At 31.9% G+C, this 20,694-nt stretch overlaps 3 protein-coding genes across 5 annotated transcripts; 1 reads left to right on the top strand and 2 right to left on the bottom strand.

Moving 5' to 3' along the window:
• The first annotated feature begins 1,047 nt into the window (after positions 1-1,047).
• LOC140667643 (uncharacterized) lies at positions 1,048-2,303 on the top strand. The gene is made up of 4 exons (XM_072895782.1): positions 1,048-1,164; positions 1,224-1,482; positions 1,780-1,991; positions 2,094-2,303. Exons 1-4 carry the CDS (start codon positions 1,048-1,050, stop codon positions 2,301-2,303), a joined length of 798 nt encoding a protein of 265 aa, XP_072751883.1.
• On the bottom strand, positions 1,949-9,744 carry Chp (leucine rich repeat containing G protein-coupled receptor chaoptin). 3 transcript variants are annotated; one of them, XM_072895545.1, is made up of 17 exons: positions 9,607-9,744; positions 9,245-9,410; positions 8,482-8,770; positions 7,986-8,156; positions 7,245-7,720; positions 6,875-7,094; positions 6,496-6,806; positions 6,033-6,257; positions 5,746-5,967; positions 5,230-5,398; positions 4,574-5,106; positions 4,258-4,452; positions 3,912-4,196; positions 3,699-3,824; positions 3,517-3,630; positions 2,906-3,141; positions 1,949-2,760 (listed from the first exon to the last, which is right to left on the bottom strand). In XM_072895545.1, the coding sequence occupies exons 2-17, from the start codon at positions 9,245-9,247 to the stop codon at positions 2,478-2,480; spliced, it is 3,858 nt and encodes a 1,285-aa protein (XP_072751646.1). In that variant the 5' UTR covers positions 9,248-9,410; positions 9,607-9,744; the 3' UTR covers positions 1,949-2,477. The 3 variants fall into 3 exon arrangements, with proteins under 3 accessions (XP_072751646.1, XP_072751647.1, XP_072751645.1); XM_072895546.1 differs by lacking the exon at positions 9,607-9,744 and having other exon boundaries at positions 8,482-8,749; positions 9,245-9,565; XM_072895544.1 differs by lacking the exons at positions 9,245-9,410; positions 9,607-9,744 and having other exon boundaries at positions 8,482-9,232.
• On the bottom strand, positions 9,715-20,463 carry Oys (lysophospholipid acyltransferase 6). The gene is made up of 11 exons (XM_072895547.1): positions 20,158-20,463; positions 14,520-14,665; positions 13,898-13,975; positions 13,113-13,204; positions 12,162-12,273; positions 11,772-11,907; positions 11,181-11,328; positions 10,895-11,100; positions 10,505-10,702; positions 10,279-10,430; positions 9,715-10,127 (listed from the first exon to the last, which is right to left on the bottom strand). The coding sequence occupies exons 1-11, from the start codon at positions 20,242-20,244 to the stop codon at positions 9,980-9,982; spliced, it is 1,503 nt and encodes a 500-aa protein (XP_072751648.1). The 5' UTR covers positions 20,245-20,463; the 3' UTR covers positions 9,715-9,979.
• Positions 20,464-20,694: the final 231 nt, after the last annotated feature.

The following is a 20,694-nucleotide window of genomic DNA, read 5'->3' on the forward strand; positions in this document are numbered from 1 at the left end:
GATACTTTAACAAATAAGACTTTACTGTAATAGAGATAAATACATAATTATTTACCTGTAAAATATATGAAAACACGATGGATTGACGTAAGGAACTCTAATGTAACGTTCTGTGATTCGTTGTTTGTAGGTGAAATTTAATAAAAGATTATTGTATCATAATATATATATATATATATATATACATATATATACATACATTCGTGCGATTTTTTATTTATTTCCTATATTGGAAAATATTTCTGAACTTTCTAATTTTTAATCGATTGAATTTTTTTACTTTTGCATAAGCAATTCTGTTGATATTATTAGTATTATATACAACAATATTTTGTAGAATTATAAATAAAATGGTTTTTACTTATATACTAATATGTATAATGTTTCAGAAATATAATGTGCACAATATTTAAATTAAACCCTTAAAAAGAATTATATTTGATTGTTTAATTTTAAAATAATTTCATATTTTTATATTTATATCAGAAAGATTTAAATATTTTGTTATAAAGTTAATTGTTAAATTATTCTACGCATTAATATAAATAAGAGTCTTTGTTAAAGAGTAAACAATTATACGAGTAAAAATATGAAAAGTTTTATTGTCAATATAAATAATTTCTAATATGTATTAAAAATTATTTTTACGATTGGTATAAGTTTATCAGAGCTTTTTTGCTAAAGAAGACTCAGTCATAAGCAATCTGAAAAATTTTTACTAAAATAATTTGCTTTTTATTATAAAATAATTAAACCTCGTATCTCTATCGATAACTAAAATTCGACAGTCAATAATTTAGGTATCGTAAATTACTGCTGTCGATAAGTACGTTACCGCTGTCGATTTAAAAAAAGATAACTTCAAATTTGTCACATGAAAATACGCTATATGTATTATATATTTCAATCTTTCTGCAGAAAAATGAATGTTTGATAAGCTTGATAGGTAAAAATCACACGCTCGAACCTCTCTGTTGCGAGACATGTAATCGTTCCGTATGCAAATTTAATTATTATAAATAATTTCTCTGTGTAAATTTCGTCAGTATGCATGTCGAGGAGAAGCAAATCAACAAGGTTGTTCCATCTAAATTGAGCGATATCATTAATCCCATTGTCAGACATTACGAACGATTCCAACGAGCAGACAAGCCGCATAAAAATGTAAAGTAAAGAATAAACGAAGTATTAAAAAAATTGTAGCTTCGGTTTTAATATGTTAGATCGTGGACGAGATCTCCAAAAGAAAGAGTAGAGATGTGACGGGTCAAACAGATCCATCTCTTCAATCGGTTGATGCGATCAAGACGGAAGAATTTTCGAGTACGTCGAGCGAGACTCAAAGTGTTGGAAAATATGATATATCAATAACTGAAAGCAATGCAGTTCGACAACTTGAATATGCCTCGTGGAAGTATAAAAATCCGTACAGCGTTTCTATTAGTAATTCTATACATTATGAAAAATCCAATCACGCATCAGGTAAACAAACAATTATTAATTATAATTGTACAAACATATTATTTTTAGTATTGACAATTCAATTTATGTAAAGTTTGTCCAACAATTCTGTGGAAAAATTTTACACGTTACATGGATTCCTTTGTATTAAACAGATTAATCAAAATATATCTTATATATTAATGGTATAAATTAAAAAAAAAAAAAAAATAGTGTAAAATGTACACATGACTAGAATCATATTTTTTACAAGAAATACTAAACTAAATAAAGAGTTAAGCTTCAAGTTAAGTTGAATCTTTTGTTGTAATATTATAGAAAACCTCAAGGAGGATGAACCTCAGGAAGGAAGAACAAAGCAAAGCATTCTCTCCAATTGTCGAGAATATTTAGCAAATTATCAAGAATCTTACGGTACACCGCGTACTGAATATTCCTTTGCAGCCTTGATCATAGTAATGGCTCAAGCCACAGCACGATCTCTATGGGGATTGATATATGTGATTGTTAATATTGTTCCCATTATTCAGGTAATTATACACAAGATATCATCCTACTTTAGCTTTACAAGATATATCTTACATTAACTAACAATAAGAATAAAGATTGAAATTCTGAAATATAAATTTCAGGTGTTTTCCTTCATATTAAGATTTGTATTGGACAAAATAATCGACATACGCAGAACTAAGAACATTCAACAAATAATAGTAAAGTTCGCGGTATTCGCTACGCAATTGCTCAGTGTGTATGTTTGCCTTATATTTATACTCAGCTTTATCGTATTACCGATTGTACAAATGGCAGTTGGTATCATGGCAAAATTCGTAACACACCATTAAATCCTGATTTTAATATAATGAATAAAATCACAGTGCGCTGCCCTTACAAAAGATTTTCAAATTAGTTTTACTTTATACAAGCACACGCATAGCGACTTGGTCGTCCTTTTACAATGATCATAATATTCCTTTCGATTCGAAAATATTAAATAAAAAGCAACGCGAACAAGACGCTTAATAGACAGCTAGGACGATTGAGAAGAACAGAAAAACAAGAGTGTCCAGCACAATAGTGTGACTCCCTGCACCCCATCCGCATTCCAGGTCTATTTTCAATGCGTTCGACAAGGATACATTGTTTTTATTCAAGCAGAACGTCTCGCGTAGATCGTCGTCCCAGCCGTTGTCCCAACAATCGAATTCGTCACCCTCTTCGTGCTCGAAATTCTTTAATTCATAAGAAGTACATCGATCTTCTTGATACTGTCTGTGCTTTCTCTGCCATATTTCGATCCACCTGTAGAGAAGAAAAAAAATTTATTTCTCATCAACTTCAATACAGATTAAGTTTTTGTCACTCTTGATATCGCATTTTGATTCATTTTTGCGCTGCTCAAATTTATATTATCGTCATTGACATTCCATTACTGTATCAATCGTACCCGATATCACAATCGCAATTGAGATAGCTGCCTGTTAATCGGAGTTTCATGATAAATCGCTTCCCCGGCACTCCTGGTTTATAACCGGACGATGGATTGTGTAACGTTCGAGTGTCACTCTTGCGAATTTCCACAGTTATGTTGCGCACTCGCTGCGCGTTGTTGAACATTTGTCGCGGTACAGTCGCCACGCTGGTATTGTACAGACCGAAATGAAGATGGGGATTTCGCATGCCCTAAAAAAATTGTTCAATGTATTTCGAACATCTAATATTATTTATAAAAATTTTTTAACATTTTTATGTAAAGTTTATCATCAATCAGCATCTCCGAAATTTTTCTAAGTTATACATATAATATGTGGTACATATGTTTGTGTATTATACACATATAACATTCTATTATGAATGAGTATATTTATAAAAGTTAATTAAGTTGAGTAAAATTTAATTGATTCAATAATTATTCTGGTTCGGAAAATCCATTGAAATGTTATTTAACCACAATAAAATTTACAACAATGTGAAAGCAATAAAAATACTGCCACATCATAAAATTTACAAGTTATTTAAATTTTACAAGTTTTTAGAAGAAGGGGGACAAAAACTTACGCGCAGTATCTCCGGATGTATATTCTTTAAAGCTCTACCAGTCAACGTAATGTTGTACAATTTGTAAGGTAACTTCCCTTTCATTTCTTTCTCTAGATCAGTATCATTCTGAACCTACACAAGTACATTTGTAAATTCAGTAAATCTAACTCGCATCACATGATATTCATTCGACTACTTACATCAATAAGCAAATGCTTCAAACCATGATTATACTGCAGAATATCGGGAAAGTTAAAGTTTTTCACACCATTGTATGCAGTGATGTACAGCTTGCGGAGCTTGCTGGCTTTACAGAGTGCACCTGCCTGCAAAAGTCGATTACCAATCGTTCCACGTTCGTTTGTGAAATTTTATAGAATTTATTACGAGAACTTAAACAAGCGCTTATTTACTTCAAAGTTTGACAGAGTGAGCTTTCGTATATCCAGCTCTTCAAGACTGTCGGCCACGCCTAGGAAACTCGTATTCGTAATGGCGGTAATAGGATTATCCGCTAAATTGAAGGTCTTTAACTCTGGCAACGAGTGAGTGATTAATGGTACCACTGTCAAATCATTGGCACTTAAATCCAAATAATGGAGAGACGTCAAATTTGATGACATTTCTGCTGGGATCGATGCTAGCTCGTTATATGCCAAATACAAGGTTTGCAGTCGTCGTAGAGGCAACTCTGGAACCTATGTTACTATTTACACGACATTCCATATGTATGTTTCTCATTGCTGATAAAATACTTACGCTCAAAAGAGAGATGTTGCTTAGACTAAGGTACAGAAGCGTATTTTCTAAACCGTAGAATGTTCTTCCGCGGCTTTCCAAGATGAGTTGTTTGTTATGACTTAAGTCGAGATGAGCCAGATATAGTAGATCAGAAAATACGCCATCATCTAATCTGACAAGTCGATTGTACGATAGGTCCATCCATACAAGACTCTATCAAAAAATACATAAATATAATGTATAATATTATTTATTTAATAACGTACGATTAAACCAGATAGTTGATGATTGAAAAAAGCAATTTAGAGTTTAATATGAACTGCATCAAATTTACCTTGAGTTTAAATATCGTATCGGTATTGTGAATTCCTGATAAGACATTCCAGGACATGTCCAGGTTAACTAAGCTTGCGGCAGAAGGCAACGACATACTCTTAATAGGCAGCCTTGTGAATTGATTGTGCGAAAGATCGAGACTCTCTATGTTAGAATCGGTGAATATGTCATCCGGTAGTGTTCTCAGCTTGTTATGAGATAAGTCCATGATGCGAAGCTTCTTCAGAGGTCTCAGAGCCTCCGCTGGTATATCCATGATCTCATTCCATGAGAGAAGCAATACCTGCAAGTTTTTTGTATTCTTGAAGCAGTCAAATTCCATCTCCTTCAGTTCGTTGTGTCTCAAGTCGAGCCACTGTAAATGCGGCATATTGCCGAAGACACCCTGGGTAACGTTCCTCAGTTGATTGTTTGCTAAATACAGATGAGTGAGCGAATATTCGACCGGCTTAAAATAATACTTTATGATATCAGAAATATTATTGTAACTCAAGTCCAAAACTTTGATGTTTGATTGTACAGTACTTCCAACTAAAACAAATAGATAATTAAAAATTAAATTTTATTCATTATTCATTTTTAAGTGAAAAAAAAAAAAAAATTAATATTTGTCAGATAGATCATATTTATCGAGCGTGGTGAAAGTGAACTCACTGGCAGAAGTAGGTGTGAAAGTGGTGCTGTTATTCCACAATTTCAGAATCTCGTTGTGGCTAACGTTGACTTTGAATGATGATAATGTGCCCACTTGATCGAAGGAAGCAAAATCGAATTCACGAAGATTGTTATATGCGAGATCGAGAAACTCAAGATCTGGTAGATTCTGAAATATCACAGTTTTCACATGAATCTTTAATTAACTCGTCGATATTTATAAAGGATTAGTCTCAATTAATATTAAGAATTGCACTAGATTTACATTAGAATTATATTAGATTGAAACAAAGAATTTTTAATTCACAATCAAGTGACAAGATCTTTATTTTCAATTAATTTTAATTAGCTTGGATTTGACAAGGATCTAACTTTCAAGATATATAGTTGAAAAATATGCATTACGTATAACTAATGCTTTTTTGCTAGAACTTAGGTTCGTCATAGAATTTATTACTAGGAATCTATTCAAACGTCCTACGATACTCTACATAATATCTGCTTATATTAAATTACTTGAAAGGCTTCGTCGGTGATATCCCTAATCTTATTACCACGCAATTTAATATATTTAAGTCGGTTCATATTCATGAAAGCGCGCCTCTCAATTTTGTCAATGACATTATCCTCTAAATCGATTGTCATTAGAGTCGACAGATCGACGAATGTGTGGGTTTGTAGATTCTTCACTTTATTGAACGCAAAATTGATCTCTTCCAGTGTCGAATGGATATCGCCCTATGAATCAAACGATTATATTTATCGCGTAAGACGATATTGTGTCATTAAAATGATCAATTTACCTGAAAAGTACCCTTAGGTATATTGTCGATTTCATTATCTTGCAATTCAATACGCTTGATCCTTTTCAGGAAGTGAAACGATGTGGAGGGTAAAGAGCGAATCTTGTTGTTGCTAAAGTCGAGATGTTGCAAGTTCGTCAACGATTTCAATGGTCGATCAGGTATCTCGGAAATCGTCGAGGACAGACTGTGGGACATTCTTAACGTCAACAAAGAATGGCCCACCTACGCGTAAGGAATTCGAAAAACTATAAAGCGGTGTACTTGTATACTTTGCATAATTTTCTTATTTTACATTTAATCTTACAAATTTTATTTTTTCAAGTTAACAAGTTAAATTTTTTTCTCTCATATATATATACATGAAGACGTATAATATTATTATTCTAAATTATAAAATTATACTTTATAAAGTATAATTTTTAGATGAAACAAGGTTCAAATGTGACGTGTAAGAGTTTACCTCTGAAAAAGCCCCGTCGTCTATCGTTGATATCGAGTTTTCAGAAAAGTCGAGGTACTTGATCCCACGAACGTGCATAAAAGCATGACTCTTGATTGTATTGAGATTACTATGGATGATTCGCAACTCCTTAATATCCATACCGAACTCCAGAAAATCATCCGCCGACAAGGTCGTCTGCGGCATCCGGGAGATCGAGAGGAAGCGCAGGTTTCTCATCTGTCGTAGGTCCTGAAGGGAGATAATGCCATTCTGCTTCCCGCTGATATCCAAGTTGTACAAGGAATATTGGAAACCGTTGAAAACCTCGGCTAAAATGTTGTACAGTGATGTTTGTTTTATATCTGCGTCGCATGAGTACTTACATGAAATTACTTACTTGGCGAAAATGTGTCGATACGATTTTCGCGGAAGATAAGGGTATGCAGGAAGTCAAATTCTTGGAACAGTCGGTTGGGAAGCGTAGTTATATTGTTTCCTGAGACATCTAATAATTCGAGCGTCGACTCCAAACCAATAAGGTTGGCCGAGTTTATTTCCAGTAAATTACAGTCGCTAAAGTATAGCTCGCGAATGCGCGAGTCTCGGAATGTGCCCTCCTTTAAATCATGAAATTCAATACATACGTCAATTGCTATTTTTTAAATATTGATATTAATATTAATATCAATTACTATCATCTTCTATATTATCTCTCAACTTTATACTGTATGATATATGAGTCACATTAATTTATAATTTAATCGTACCTCAATCATTGTCAAAGGATTGCCGCTGAGATACGTGCGGTTGACTTTGGAAAAATGCTGAAAATCACCGGACTCGAGAATCTCGATCTGATTGTAGTCTAGCCGCAACACGTCCAGGGACATCTGTATATCTCTGATTTCTGGTTCCTGTTGCGTCTGCAGCATCCTCGATATCCTATTATAGCTGAGATCGAGGACTTTTATGTGCTTCAGTTGGGACAGTTGAGCGTACGGCACGTATGTAAACTGATTGTCGTTCAGATAGAGATGCGTCAGGTGGGCCATCCCGTCTCTAAATACCGACGGATCGAGCTCCATCAAACTGTTCTCTCGAAGATCGAGGATCTCCAGGTACGTGAGACCGGCGAAAGCGTCGGCTGATAGCTTCTCGATTGTGTTTCGACCCAAACGTAGAGTCTGCAGTGAGTTCTCCAGACCCCGCCAATTTTCCGCCGAGATGCGAGATATCTTGTTACCTATATCGAATTATGCGTATGTTTGATAATGCCAGATTTTTCGTATTGTTACATTATCAACAATTTTATTTTTAAAATTTGTAACATTTAATTAAAAAGGAAGAGAGAAAATGGAATTGTATCAAATCATTAACATTAAATGGTTCTTAACTCGACATTATGTTTTTAGAAACATATTATATGTATTACAAATGTCAGTGAGAATGCTTTTTATAAGAATTGCTAGACCGCAATTAATTTGATCTAATTCGCTAAGAGCGAATACCTGTGAGTTCAAGAAGTCGGAGTTTTTGCAAATGTCGGAACGATTTGCTCGGCACACTTGCGAGTTGATTGTAGGATAAATCGAGCTCCCATAATGATCTCTCGAGACCTAGAAAGGCTTCGTCTGGAATGTCCGCCAGAGGATTATGCTTGATCTGTAGTTTGTAGAGACCTAAAATGCATGTCAATGACTTTTGTTACCTTATGAATTTTTTGCTGTTCTGATATAATTCGATAGAAGAACTGATGTTTATAATAGATATAATTAGAAAAACGCATTTATTGAAATAAAATAATAATATATTATTATATCGAGATATAAAAATAAAGAATCCATGTCTTCAGGCAGTTATTGATTAAATCTATTTTATTTTAGAGATTAACTTTCTAGTTAAAAATTTGTACAAATATGAGAAATTTCAAGGAAATCTTGGTACATCAATCTTGAACTCTGATAGTCTCTTCAATGTAACTATTTTCTCAATTCAGTTACATACCGGTGTTCATGAGATGTTGCGGTTGCAGAAATCTCAACCCATTATTCTCCAGTTGTAGCATAAACATTTTGGAGGAATTAATCGGCTGTGGTATTCGCGGCATCGGCACATTATTACACGCCACTATACCAAGATCCGGTATGACTTTTGAGCAGGTGCAGAGTGGATTGAAAAAGCACGGAGGATACTGGACCGGTAACTCGTACATCCGCACGACGGACGCCCACATCATCAACAGCAGGACGATTATCAGCATAACGTAGGCGACCTTCACCAAAGTAAAGAGCTTCTGCAAATCATCGATTTCGCATTTTCGAACTCTCTTCGAAGGTACACGCAACATATCGTGGAAGAGAAGAATTTTTTAACAGATGTAGTTATAAAACTTTCATTATGCGCATGTAAAAGGACATAAGCATTCATGAAAATATCGATAAGTCTAAAAATCGTGACCTTGTTTTCTTGAATATCTAAATTCCACATTTTAGATACCGTATATATTGATTTCATTCAATCGTGTTACATATCTACTGTAGCTTTCTTGATTAAAAAAAATTTAATTAGCCTTTTCTCATATAAAATCTGAGATTTTCTTCTTTACAATTCTCATATAAGAGAGATACCTCTTTTTCGGAGCTTCCAAGATAGTGTGTACCTTCTGTGATTTAATAATCATCGTTCTTCATATGTAAAATACTGGTAAAGTTTCAATACAATTAATGTAGAGTTTCAAATTACAAATAATAATTCTGACAGATTTTACCATGCCTATTTTGGATTGCCTTTGCTGGGATTTTTACTCTTGTACTCTTCTGCTAAGGTGACATCGAACAATGAAACGCTAACTGACTGCTCACGACAATTTGACGTGTTTCCTCGCTGTCTCTTGCACGACAGGGCTTCGTTGACAGTTTCGGTGCTTCTCTTTACTAGATTATAAATCTCTTAACGTGATATATTCCATTAGACGGTGATCGAATAAAGTTGTGCGCGCAAAGCCATTTGAGTCGCGGTCAAGTAATTATATTTAATGAATACTCAATTAAAATAACTAATTGTTTCAGTAAAATATCTTGGCTTAAATCTTCTTAAAAACTAATAATAATTTTGATATTCCATTGTTACCTTTCCAATTGGTTCCATATGAATCTTCAATTTTATCCGTTTTATTTACATTTTATTTCCGTAACATATCAGAGAAAGCATAGCTTGGGAAATTCATAAATAGACTCGTAGATAAAACGGTCATATATTTAGGCGAATTATAAAACTTCTCTTGTTTGCCATAGAAAAAAAACGATACGTCGATTTTGATAATGCTATACATAAACGTAATGCACACACGTAGCACATTGTCGATAGACTTTCACATGTATAATTGCATCGTAACAAGAAATATTATATTTATTAGGTATATATTTATATATATTTTGTATATATATTATTAAAAACATCCATAAAAAATATCTGTCTTTGTTAACATATCGTAATTAGAAGACTACATTGTTTTGTGTGCGTTTCCGTTACTAATCATCTTGGAGAGATCAGTCTCGGTTGACTGTTTGTGTGCCTTTCGCGATAGTCCCAGATGAGGTGGAAGTATTATCGCAATTAAACCCAATAAATGCGGGAGCAGGTACAAGTGCCTAGCGACAAAAACAATTATATTAATAAAAATCAAACTTACTAACATTACGTTATTTCACTCGACAAATCTGGATTGACTTTTCAAAGATTACATTCTTATAACCATGGTTAATAACGATTGAGAATGATGTAACGATATTAAATACTTACAGGTACACCTTAATGCTTGGCATAAAATCTAACAGTATAAAACTGAACGTTATGTAGGCCATCATGATTCTCGTCGTGATGAACGTTAATATATCGTAAAAGGTCTTTTTTCGCTGAGATTGCAGGAATAATGGTCTTATATGACGACGGATCTGTTGTAACAAGATGTGAAAATAAATTTTATTCGTTCGCAATTGTTTGAAACAAAGTAACAGAATTTACTAACCGAACGTTGTGCCATAGTGAAAAACGCTCCGCTTGCGAATGTGAGATAATAGCCTGGATAAAAACCGTGCCAAAGAGCAGACAGAGCATACGTATAAAGCAGTTTGTTGCGACCGGTTCGTTCATACATGGTCGAGCGCAGCCATAAATTTGTGCCCTTGTTCCAACTGTCGATGCTCTCTCTAAGATTAAGTGATGTCTGAAAATTGATCAAATGATAAACTGCAAAAACAATTTTCGCGCGCGATAAATATACCTAGCGATATTGCGTCGACGATAAAAAGAAGAGCTCAAGTATTTTACTTTCCTGTTTGATCGTCGAGAAAGAAAGTAGTATTTCGTAATTTTAATTATATTTATTTACGCTTTATAAACGGCAGACGTATCACACCTCGAACTTGTAAACGTCGACGTTGGATGTCAAATCCCAGTGTGCGTTGCCTCGTTCGTCGTAACCGCTGAACCCAAGGCCGGAATTGTTACATATAGCATCGGCGAATAACCAAGCGTGATAATATTTGAAGCGCACGAGCATAGTCGTCAGCATCAAATACCATACTTTGTAAAGCATACTTGTGTTCTCCAGGAATTCATCCTCTGAAAGTGAGAAATTTCGTTAATGGTGACAGACAGGCTATAAGTGACAAGACTTTAGATAAAGAATAATTCAAACGAACCTTTTACACGCTGTATTGGGAAATCTGCGATGAACGTGATGAATATAATGGCACACGCTAAACTCGCTGCGACTTTCTTTATGACGACCAGTGTCGGTGATGGCTCCAAGATAATTTCTTTCTCTTGACTTTTTTTATCATAGAAAGTCTAAAATATTATTTTTTATTATTTAGTTAGATTTCATTGTAAAACCTAAATTTTACTTTGTAATAAGTGTAATAATTCATGTAGTAACATCTAAAAAAGCACACATAAATTTTGGTCTATTAAATAAATTTTTGATATTGTATACTGTGTGCGTCTTTATGTATATCATATTTGTACATATATTGTTATTTTTAGAAAACGTTATTTTTAGTCTTTTATTTATATATATTATATAAATAACAACTTTGGCAAATCAAATGTTGGCAACCTCGCGACATTACATTACGAAGCAACATCGCAACCAATCTTTATTTTAAGAAAAAGGTGACATATTCTATAATAAAACCATAACAGGTATATATATATATATATATATATATATATATATATATATATAAAATAAAAAAAAATATATACATAGGTTTTTATATCAATATACTCACAGCTAATGATTTTGCGCCGGGTAAATGATGCCCGTGTATAAAATCGATGTAATCGCGGTAAAATATCACTGGACCAGCCATCAGGGCTTGAAAGTGAAAAATGTAGCTAAAGTATTCCAAAGCAGTTGGCATCTTCCTGTAAAAGTAATATTGAAATAATACTTTACGCAAACAAAATTTATCTCTTAATAAACTTTGCGCGATTAGATTCGAAAATCTTGTAATTGTTTTTTTTTGTCTTGAGAGAGGAGCATGCTCATATACATTTCACATGCGATACGGTTTTAACGTAGGGAAACAGTTATCGGCTCTCTGCTTTACATTCATCATGCTTCTTAATAGCTCGGTATATAAATATCATCGGGCCTTAAAGAGCACGTGTACACTCACTGTACAGCCTGATGACGTTGCATCGGTGTCAGTTCCTCTTCGCGCCGCGTTAACCCATCGTGAATACTGAATGCGAGACTAGTTACTTTCTGCGTTATAACCATGAGAGGACCTGTGAAAAGAAAACATTTGTTACAAAGGCGACAAGAATACGAGTATAATAACGCGATTTATCGCGACGTAGCGCCGAAACATACGCAAACGAAGCGTATTGGCGCCTGAACAATAGCAGGACATAATAGACGTTCAATAGACGATGTTACGTATACGATGTTCAATAATCAATGTCGCCCTGAATAAGCATTCAATTCTTATAAAACCTTGTTCGTAAAGCAATAACAGAAGTAAACTTACTTACAAGTGATTGATACGAAAGATTCAAGTGTGTGCGAAATTAATATTAGCAATCACGTTTGTGTAAGAGTAATTTAAATAAATAGATGCGTCGCATTCGGGCGTGAGACTTACGTCATCAATGCATTTAAAAAAAGATGACAACATCGCGAAAACACTCCTTACTATTGTCTTAGTAGTAACCTGATTATGCTTGTGATATGCGTATTATTAAAAAAGAGAATTTTTATATTTAATAAAATTCTTGTCTCTTTAAAAAAGCTCATAAATATAAAACGTACAAGAACGCATAAATATATTTATTATCTACAACTCGCATATATATTTCTGATTAAAATAAAATAAAATATATATTTGTATTTTTTTAAATATGTATTTATATGTATTAAAGATTTTTCTACTATTTGTATCTCTTTCATTTTGCTTTTATATAAAAATTTAATTTCAGCAATTTCTTCTACTCAAACCCTTTAGCGATTATTATTGCGACATAAATAGAGATCTACAGAACAAACTGACGTATAATCTTGTTCAAATAAAAAGAAGTAAACAAAATAAATAGGAAGTACACTGAATGAGATTGTGAGTTGAACGCACCGGTAATATCGAGAGTATACGAGCCATAATCGTAAATCTGCCGGTGAAAGTGAATGCACGATAAGTAGATCAACGCTATTGCGAGGACGACCCTGAAACATTGAAATGGACGAGTCAAGTTCATGTGACCGTCATCATTGGCCGCGTGATTTACAGCGAGATCAATGCGGTTAATACGACAATAACTGCATTCAGTAGAAAAAAAGCTGCTTTACAACTATAAAACTCGGTTCAACTGTCAATCTAAAAGTAAATTCTAATTGCTTTTGTATTCAAAATTAAGAGGATATGAAAACCAGAGCTATGATTTTTACAACAGTAGCAAAACAACTTTTTTTGTTGAACGCAGCTAATAAGTGCGTGATTCAGTGCGACGTAAATGCAAATGATCGTATATACTTAACAGCTTATCGGCGAATCATTCTTATCGACGACATGCGCTAATATCTATCCTCGTCAGTCTTCTAAAGGCATGATATCACATATAGTGATATACGTTTATTTCTTAAATTAATTACACATGAGAGAATTATCTTCTCATTAAAGTACAAAAGCAATTGTCTGACTACCGGAAATAAAGGCCTGTATTCTAAGATCACATTTATCGCTAAATCTGCTTTAAATATATACACACACATGTATATAAAAGCACATTTAGAGGAACATAACGATAAATGTGAGTTCCTACTGCTTGGTACTAAATATTGCGAGCAACAAGTGACCAATAACGATCAATACAGTATATTTGATTCATGATATCACAAGGTATTTATATTTATATTTACCTTTGCATATTGCGGGGATTTTGTGTGCGCATTGCTATGTAACATAATGCGGGAAGACTAGCAAGATGAATCGCTTGCCTGAAAGAAAAAATATTGATAAGTGAAAGTATTCTATATATTCTATAAAAATAAACGTATACCAATACTCGACACATAATTTAAAAAAGTTGAAAGAATGAAGTCTTAGATTGTGCGTGTTTTATGAGTGTTTTATGAGTTTAACGGGAAACAAAATTGCATTGTTAAATATTTATCAAGGTATTTACTAATAACTACTTGTCAATTACTTGTCAATTGTTTTCGAATTAGCACAAGAGAAAATATCATGTAAAATATATCTTACAATATAACTAATTCAACTCCAATTTATATTTTGTTTGTTTATTCATTTCACATCAAATATTTGATCAGATTAAATATTTGTCCAAACAAACGACATAGATGAAAAAAAAATATTGTTATCAAAGTGATGATTTGAAAGCGTGAAATTATTTTCGAAAGTGGCATGTACTTATGATTGGTAGCTTATTTTGAATTATAATCATTTTGCACCGAGCCAAAATTTCCATGTGTTAAAACTCCCATGTTATTTCAGTGTAGGATGATTTCTACATAGGCTCACCTGCCAAAACAGAAATATCCAAGGGCAAGACCAATAATAAGTCCATAGACGTGTCTGGCAGCTGGGGTAGCAGCAATGGGGCTCAAAGACGATCTCAAAAATCCAGCTAGTATAAGCGCTGTGAATTGTGTCAAAACGAAATTTACCTGAAAAGAAACAAATTCATTGTATGTATTCTTTGTTCATTATATCTATTCATTATATCTATTCTTTTGTCAAAGGCCTCTTTTATATAATCATTATTTATTATTAGTATCATTATTATTATTATTATTATTATGTACAAACAATTATAATTTAGCTAAAAAAGAAATATTTATATACAATTATATATAATTTATAGAGTATAACTTAATTTTTTTACTTTAAGCTTAACAGTTAAAGATAGGTAGATAGCTCAAGATTATTCTAATATATAACGTATATAAAAAATCATCTTCACTTTCTTAGTTATTTATCAAATTATTTTTCAAAATAAAATATAATTGCGTAATAATACCAATATATGAATAATGATAAAGTTAAGAAGTATCTGAATTAATAAATGTATTATTAAGATATTAGGATCATTAGGATATATTAAAATAAATAATTGTACAAATAATAGTACAAAGAGAGAAATGCTTCTTTCTTATTTTTCTCTATGCACAGAGAATATCACTACATTTAATATCAAGAGGAAAAGAGGCAAAAATAAAGCAATTCTCCTTTCAGATTTCTCCAATTATCTATGTCAGAATAATTAAAGCAACGGTATTTTTACGCGCGTTAGAAAACGCAAAGATATTAATTTCTTTATATTTTTTCCTTTGCTATTGAGTTTTTATATTTCAAAAAATCTCGAATTCAAGTTTTGAATTCATTCTACCTCGGTACACTGTTGCAATTCTCAAGTGACGAGGTCATTGATCCCTCTGCGCCAATGGTTATTGCGCTTACGGTACTAAATTGAACTAGATAACATTTCCATTGTTCCTTAACTATTGACAGCAAATGGAATTTTATTTGCAAAATTAAATGCATTTATCATTCGTCTGATATTTATAAAAGTATTAAAAATTTGCAAATCAAATTATTTTAAATTAATAAATTTTATGCATATACAGAGTGTCCGGTCGCGACCGCCTGAACTGAACATAAAAGTCCTCTATCATTTTGCGATTTGCGCAATAATTATTAAACTATTAATTAAAAACGCTCAGCGTGTGAGCGCGCTGTATATAGCACTTAGCATATGCTGAGCGTTTTTAATTAATATTTTAATAATTATTGCGAAAATCGCAAAATGGTAGAGGACTTTTATGTTCAGTTTGACTTGCTCTATCAGCCCTAGAGAGGTGGAGCGATTATTACCGAACACTTTGTATATATATATATATGTAATATCGTTCGCCGAGCGTTTTTAATTAATAGTTTAATAATTATTGCGCAAATCGCAAAATGGTAGAGGACTTTTATGTTCAGTTTGACCTGCTCTATCTGCCCTTGAGCTATGGGGCGGTCGCGACCGGACACCTGTATATAAGGTGAGTCAGGAAAACTTGACAATTTTAAAATAAAATAAAATATATTGTAATTTAAATATATATAATTAAATATACATTTCTTATCAGTTCATAATAAAATATAGAATGCCATTTGAGTATATTTACTTGATCTTATTCATTTAAAAAATTTTTTTTTTAATTTTTATTTGTCAAATGTTTTTCGCATTTATCTTACATTGGTCTAATCTATAATATAGGTTTTATGCACCATGTTATTTGGTATGATTGTTTTGTTCCTAGATATTAGCATTGAGTTCGTTAATATACAGAAAAAACTTACAGACATACCAGACAATATAGTATAAATAGCGACCTACAGCAATACTTACGTAATGAACTAAAGCAATTTAGGATAAGTGCAAAAGACATTTGTTAAAAATTAATACTTATTTAAGAACAAGTAATATATTCCAATAGTACTCTATATCCTTTTGTTAGCTGACAAGAAATAAATATTTAAGTATATTTTATTTACTTATTTCATTTTAAAATTATCAAGTCAAGTTTCCGTGACTTACCGTATATAAAGTTAAATTATATAAAAATCAAGAAGGAGAGAATATTATATATATATATATAATGAATAATGCAAAGAATTGTGTGTAAAAATATTTTAAATAAAAATAAAAATTAAAAAATTTCAAGATATATCTCCCCGAGTATCTCCCTTAATGTAGATTTTTTAGACAAAATGTTTATGTAATAGGTGTTTTTATAATTACAACAATAAATTGAAAATAACATACTAGCTTATGCAAATCTTGAAAAACATACTGTAGAAATCGTATAGAAATTGCATACAAATTTAGACAATTTATATCTTCCATAATGACAGCAATAAATGTATAAATAATTAAATCATTAAATTTGTATTCATTAACGTAATAAATTCACGTATTGTGAAATAAATATATAAAAAGGAAATAACGTTATATTATTTGGTGCTTTAAATTTGTAAAATATTTTTAAATTTCTTAAATATCTTTATTTTACTAGAGGCTAATCAAAATAGTTCTCTATTATTTTGTTTCTTCTTCATTTTATTCTTAACATATTTATGTAAATAGCTGATCGCGCTCCGTTGTTTTCACTTTGTGGAATGCGTCGTTGAAAATGAAGGCGATAAAGGTTTCGCTAAAAATAGAGGATAAATAAAACGGATACTATGTGCTTCCTACTTCCAATCGTTTTCCAGAGAGATACCGTAATAAAAACCATATTTATCACGAACTTGAGATGGTATGTGCGATTATTACCTACTGTTCGAAACTTTATCGTTTTCTTACAATGCAATTTCAATTATGTGACAAAGAACAGTGGCTCGTAAAAATTGTGCATCAGAGTGAAATGAAAATTCCTTTATTACATGATGTTGCATTCGTTCATCAAATTCTATTATTCTCAAAGTCAGTGAGTGGACGTAAATCTTCTGAAATTATGAATATGAATAAAACACTTTTTTTCATCGCATAATAGAATAGTATTTTTTACAGAGATGGCTTATTATATAAGGTAACCGCAGACTATAATTAATTTTTTACTTTCATTATTTTCCCTTGAACTTAGCTAATTGAAAAACTACATAATTTGCAAGATATAATTAAATGAAATTAAGTTTTCTTGAGAATCTCAAGATTTATATCTAGTAAATAAATATATTCATTAACTAGAGAATTAACAAAATTAGAGATTGTCAGTAAACTAGATATTTGCCTTGAATATAATAGTAAGCTTTCAAAAATATGTACTCTAATTATAAAACACACAGAATGTAAACGATACATACTGCGAATATGACAGATTTTCGCTGTTTTATGAAGTTTATACATCATTAACTCTACTTTTCGAGATTCGTAGATTGCACTGATAAAAATAAATTACAAGTTTTATCTTTTTTTGTTACATATCAAAAATACGCATTCCAATTTTCTGTCCGATTAAAAGTGAATGACGCGACGGACATTGACTCGTATGTAAATTTACATATCTTGTAATATATGATTTATTTCCATATTTAAAATGTTAACACTAATTCATCCATGTCTTATTTCAAGAAAGATTGAGTACCTAGTCAATCACGAGATAAACTTCTTTATAAATGATATCACACTTGGAAAAAATTTATCATCGTTAATATTGTTTCTTTTTTGTATATTCGTGCGCATTTCTTTATCATTTATATATTCCGTTCTCATCTCTGCTGCACGTTATTATTTATAAATATCGAAAAAATATTTATTATCTTATAAAAAGATAAGCAATTAAATCACAATTTCATGATAACCTTGTATAATTGCTATGTCATTCAGATAAGCAATGTACGTAGTATTCATAATTATTATAATCATATATATACATATACTTATACTTCTTATTTATTTAAAGTGATAAGAAGAGATAAAATGTATGTGTTGATATAATTTCTTATACGTCATTAAAATATATTAAAGTAATATAAATATAATATGTTGAAAATTATGCGTGTGGCATAGAATATTATAATAAATTTGTAATATGTTTTAACATTTTTTTTATACAAGATTATAATACTGTTAAAAAATTGAAGTATTATAAAATAATGTAAAATATTATAATATTGTAACTCACTCTCTCCTCCTCCTTACTATGCAATTACTATATATAATACCTGTCAATTTACTGAATTTCATATCTGTTTAATTTTGCATTTAATATTTCACGAGACAAAAAAAATTATAAAATAAAACTCTTCTTTTCTATATATCAAAATAGATTATATAAACAATTAATTGTTTATTATTATTATATTGTTAAAAAGATAAAATTGCTCGCTGTTATCTTCTTTTGTTGAATAATACGCGATAGCAAAATCCAGTGAGAAAGAAAATCCGGAAAAAAGAGAAATATATGTTGAATGATAGAGAATTAACAAAATTAGAGATTGTCAGTAAACAAGATAATTGCCTTCGATATAATAATAAGCTTTCAAAAATACTCTAATCATAAAACACACGGAATATATGACATGCATCGAACATGATAGAGCCTCGCTGTTTTATGAAGTTTGTACATCTTTAATTCCACTTCTCGAGATTGCACTGATAAATATAAATTACAAGTTTTATCCTTTTTATTACATAAAAAATGCGCATTCCAATTTTCCCTTCGATTAAAAGTGAGTGACGCGATGGACATTGACTCGTATTTTGAGCTCACATTTATTATTAATTAAATAATTATAATTATTTATTATTAATTAAATGTATCTTTAAATGTGTTTGTACATGTTTAGAAGTACATTTAACGATAATACAGGCCAATGTTAAAATCTATTTTTGAACCTCGTTGAAATAATTAATCAGTCATTTAAATCAGTTTAATCAACAGGTAATACATACAAAATTTTTCTCTGTATAGATATACATTTTCTTAATAATTATTTTTGTATTTATAAAACATTTTAGAAAAAAAGCAATATTATGTAGAAAATATTATGCAAAGTCTTTTTTTCAAAATTATTCACACACTATTATTACGTAATTTTTAAAGACTTTCCATAACACAATTGTGTATGATGATATTAATTTGTAACTAAGTTTCCCGTTTTTCTTACATTTAAAAAATTTTTAATTGATCGTACACAACAGGGTTAATTATTTAAATCAATGCAAATGATTGGTGAAATATAAAATAAGCCTAAAATAATCCAGGAAATCACATTGAATCACGTCATTTTTGCGTTATTTTCAAACGCGGTTTTTGGAGCACAAATGTATGTGACATATTCAAAGATTCGTTCTCTTTTATTCTTTTCCTCAATACGTATTTTCATAGTTATTCCAACTAAAATACGATAGAGCAAAATCATGATGAAGAAGTTCTATTTTAAAATAGATTCAACAGATATATCTATTATATAAATTTATATCCGATTTTATTCGAAACGTCTACATAACACGGAAGAGCGCGACAGAAAGATCCCTTCGGCGATCGATATCTCCTCGAGTTGCCGCCTCTAGAATCTCGGAGGACAACGGCACTTCAACTATCGCGCTATCGTCCTTTTCCGCAACCATAATGTCATCGGCCATGGCATTAGCCGAGTATCTCACCTGGTCAATCGGTAACCCAACGAAATCCGCCAGCCAGGAGAAAGTGCGGAAGCCGTCGTAGTAATCGTGGTCCATGGTCGCGGCCATTGTCGAAGAATTCGTCCGAAAAGGGTCCGTGGTCGCGAGAAATACGCGAGACGGACCACGGGGTCGCCGGACTCACAGAAAGATGACTGGATGACAGAGGCAGTGACTTACGAGCGTAATCAGATACAGGCGGCAATCAGCTGAGCACTAACGCGCGTAAACGGGAGCGAACGAAGGACTCCGGCGAACTAAAGCAAAGCAGAGCGCGCGCCGGTTACATTACCGGCATTTGACATTCGCGTCATTTCGCGTGAGACGCTCGTGTGAGCGGCGGACCAATCGCTTACGAGCATGTACCAAAGAGGTGGTCGCATGAATTAAGCTTGTATCAAACTGCGCATTTAAGATTGAGATTGAAATTTGGCCAATCAGAAAAAATTTTAGTTAAAATTTAAACTGTGCTTTAATTCAAATAAATAACAAACGTCTTTGTTCTGATTAATAAAATTA

Source organism: Anoplolepis gracilipes, chromosome 7, assembly GCF_047496725.1.
Source record: "Anoplolepis gracilipes chromosome 7, ASM4749672v1, whole genome shotgun sequence".
NCBI classification, from domain to species: Eukaryota; Metazoa; Arthropoda; class Insecta; order Hymenoptera; family Formicidae; genus Anoplolepis; species Anoplolepis gracilipes.

What these genes read in the sequence shown, in the direction of transcription:
- LOC140667643 (XM_072895782.1), top strand. Translation starts at nt 1,048, where the DNA reads ATGCATGTCGAGGAGAAGCAAATCAACAAGGTTGTTCCATCTAAATTG. An exon ending in AAAATCCAATCACGCATCAG is followed by an intron (nt 1,483 to 1,779) that starts GTAAACAAACAA and finishes GTAATATTATAG; the next exon opens with AAAACCTCAAGGAGGATGAA. An exon ending in ATATTGTTCCCATTATTCAG is followed by an intron (nt 1,992 to 2,093) that starts GTAATTATACAC and finishes TATAAATTTCAG; the next exon opens with GTGTTTTCCTTCATATTAAG.
- Chp (XM_072895544.1), bottom strand. Translation starts at nt 8,824, where the DNA reads ATGTTGCGTGTACCTTCGAAGAGAGTTCGAAAATGCGAAATCGATGAT. An exon ending in GCAACATCTCATGAACACCG is followed by an intron (nt 8,157 to 8,481) that starts GTATGTAACTGA and finishes CATGCATTTTAG; the next exon opens with GTCTCTACAAACTACAGATC. An exon ending in AATTGCGATTGTGATATCGG is followed by an intron (nt 2,761 to 2,905) that starts GTACGATTGATA and finishes TCTTCTCTACAG; the next exon opens with GTGGATCGAAATATGGCAGA.
- Oys (XM_072895547.1), bottom strand. Translation starts at nt 20,244, where the DNA reads ATGGCCGCGACCATGGACCACGATTACTACGACGGCTTCCGCACTTTC. An exon ending in CCCAATACAGCGTGTAAAAG is followed by an intron (nt 11,101 to 11,180) that starts GTTCGTTTGAAT and finishes TCTCACTTTCAG; the next exon opens with AGGATGAATTCCTGGAGAAC. An exon ending in TCGACGTTTACAAGTTCGAG is followed by an intron (nt 10,703 to 10,894) that starts GTGTGATACGTC and finishes ATCAATTTTCAG; the next exon opens with ACATCACTTAATCTTAGAGA.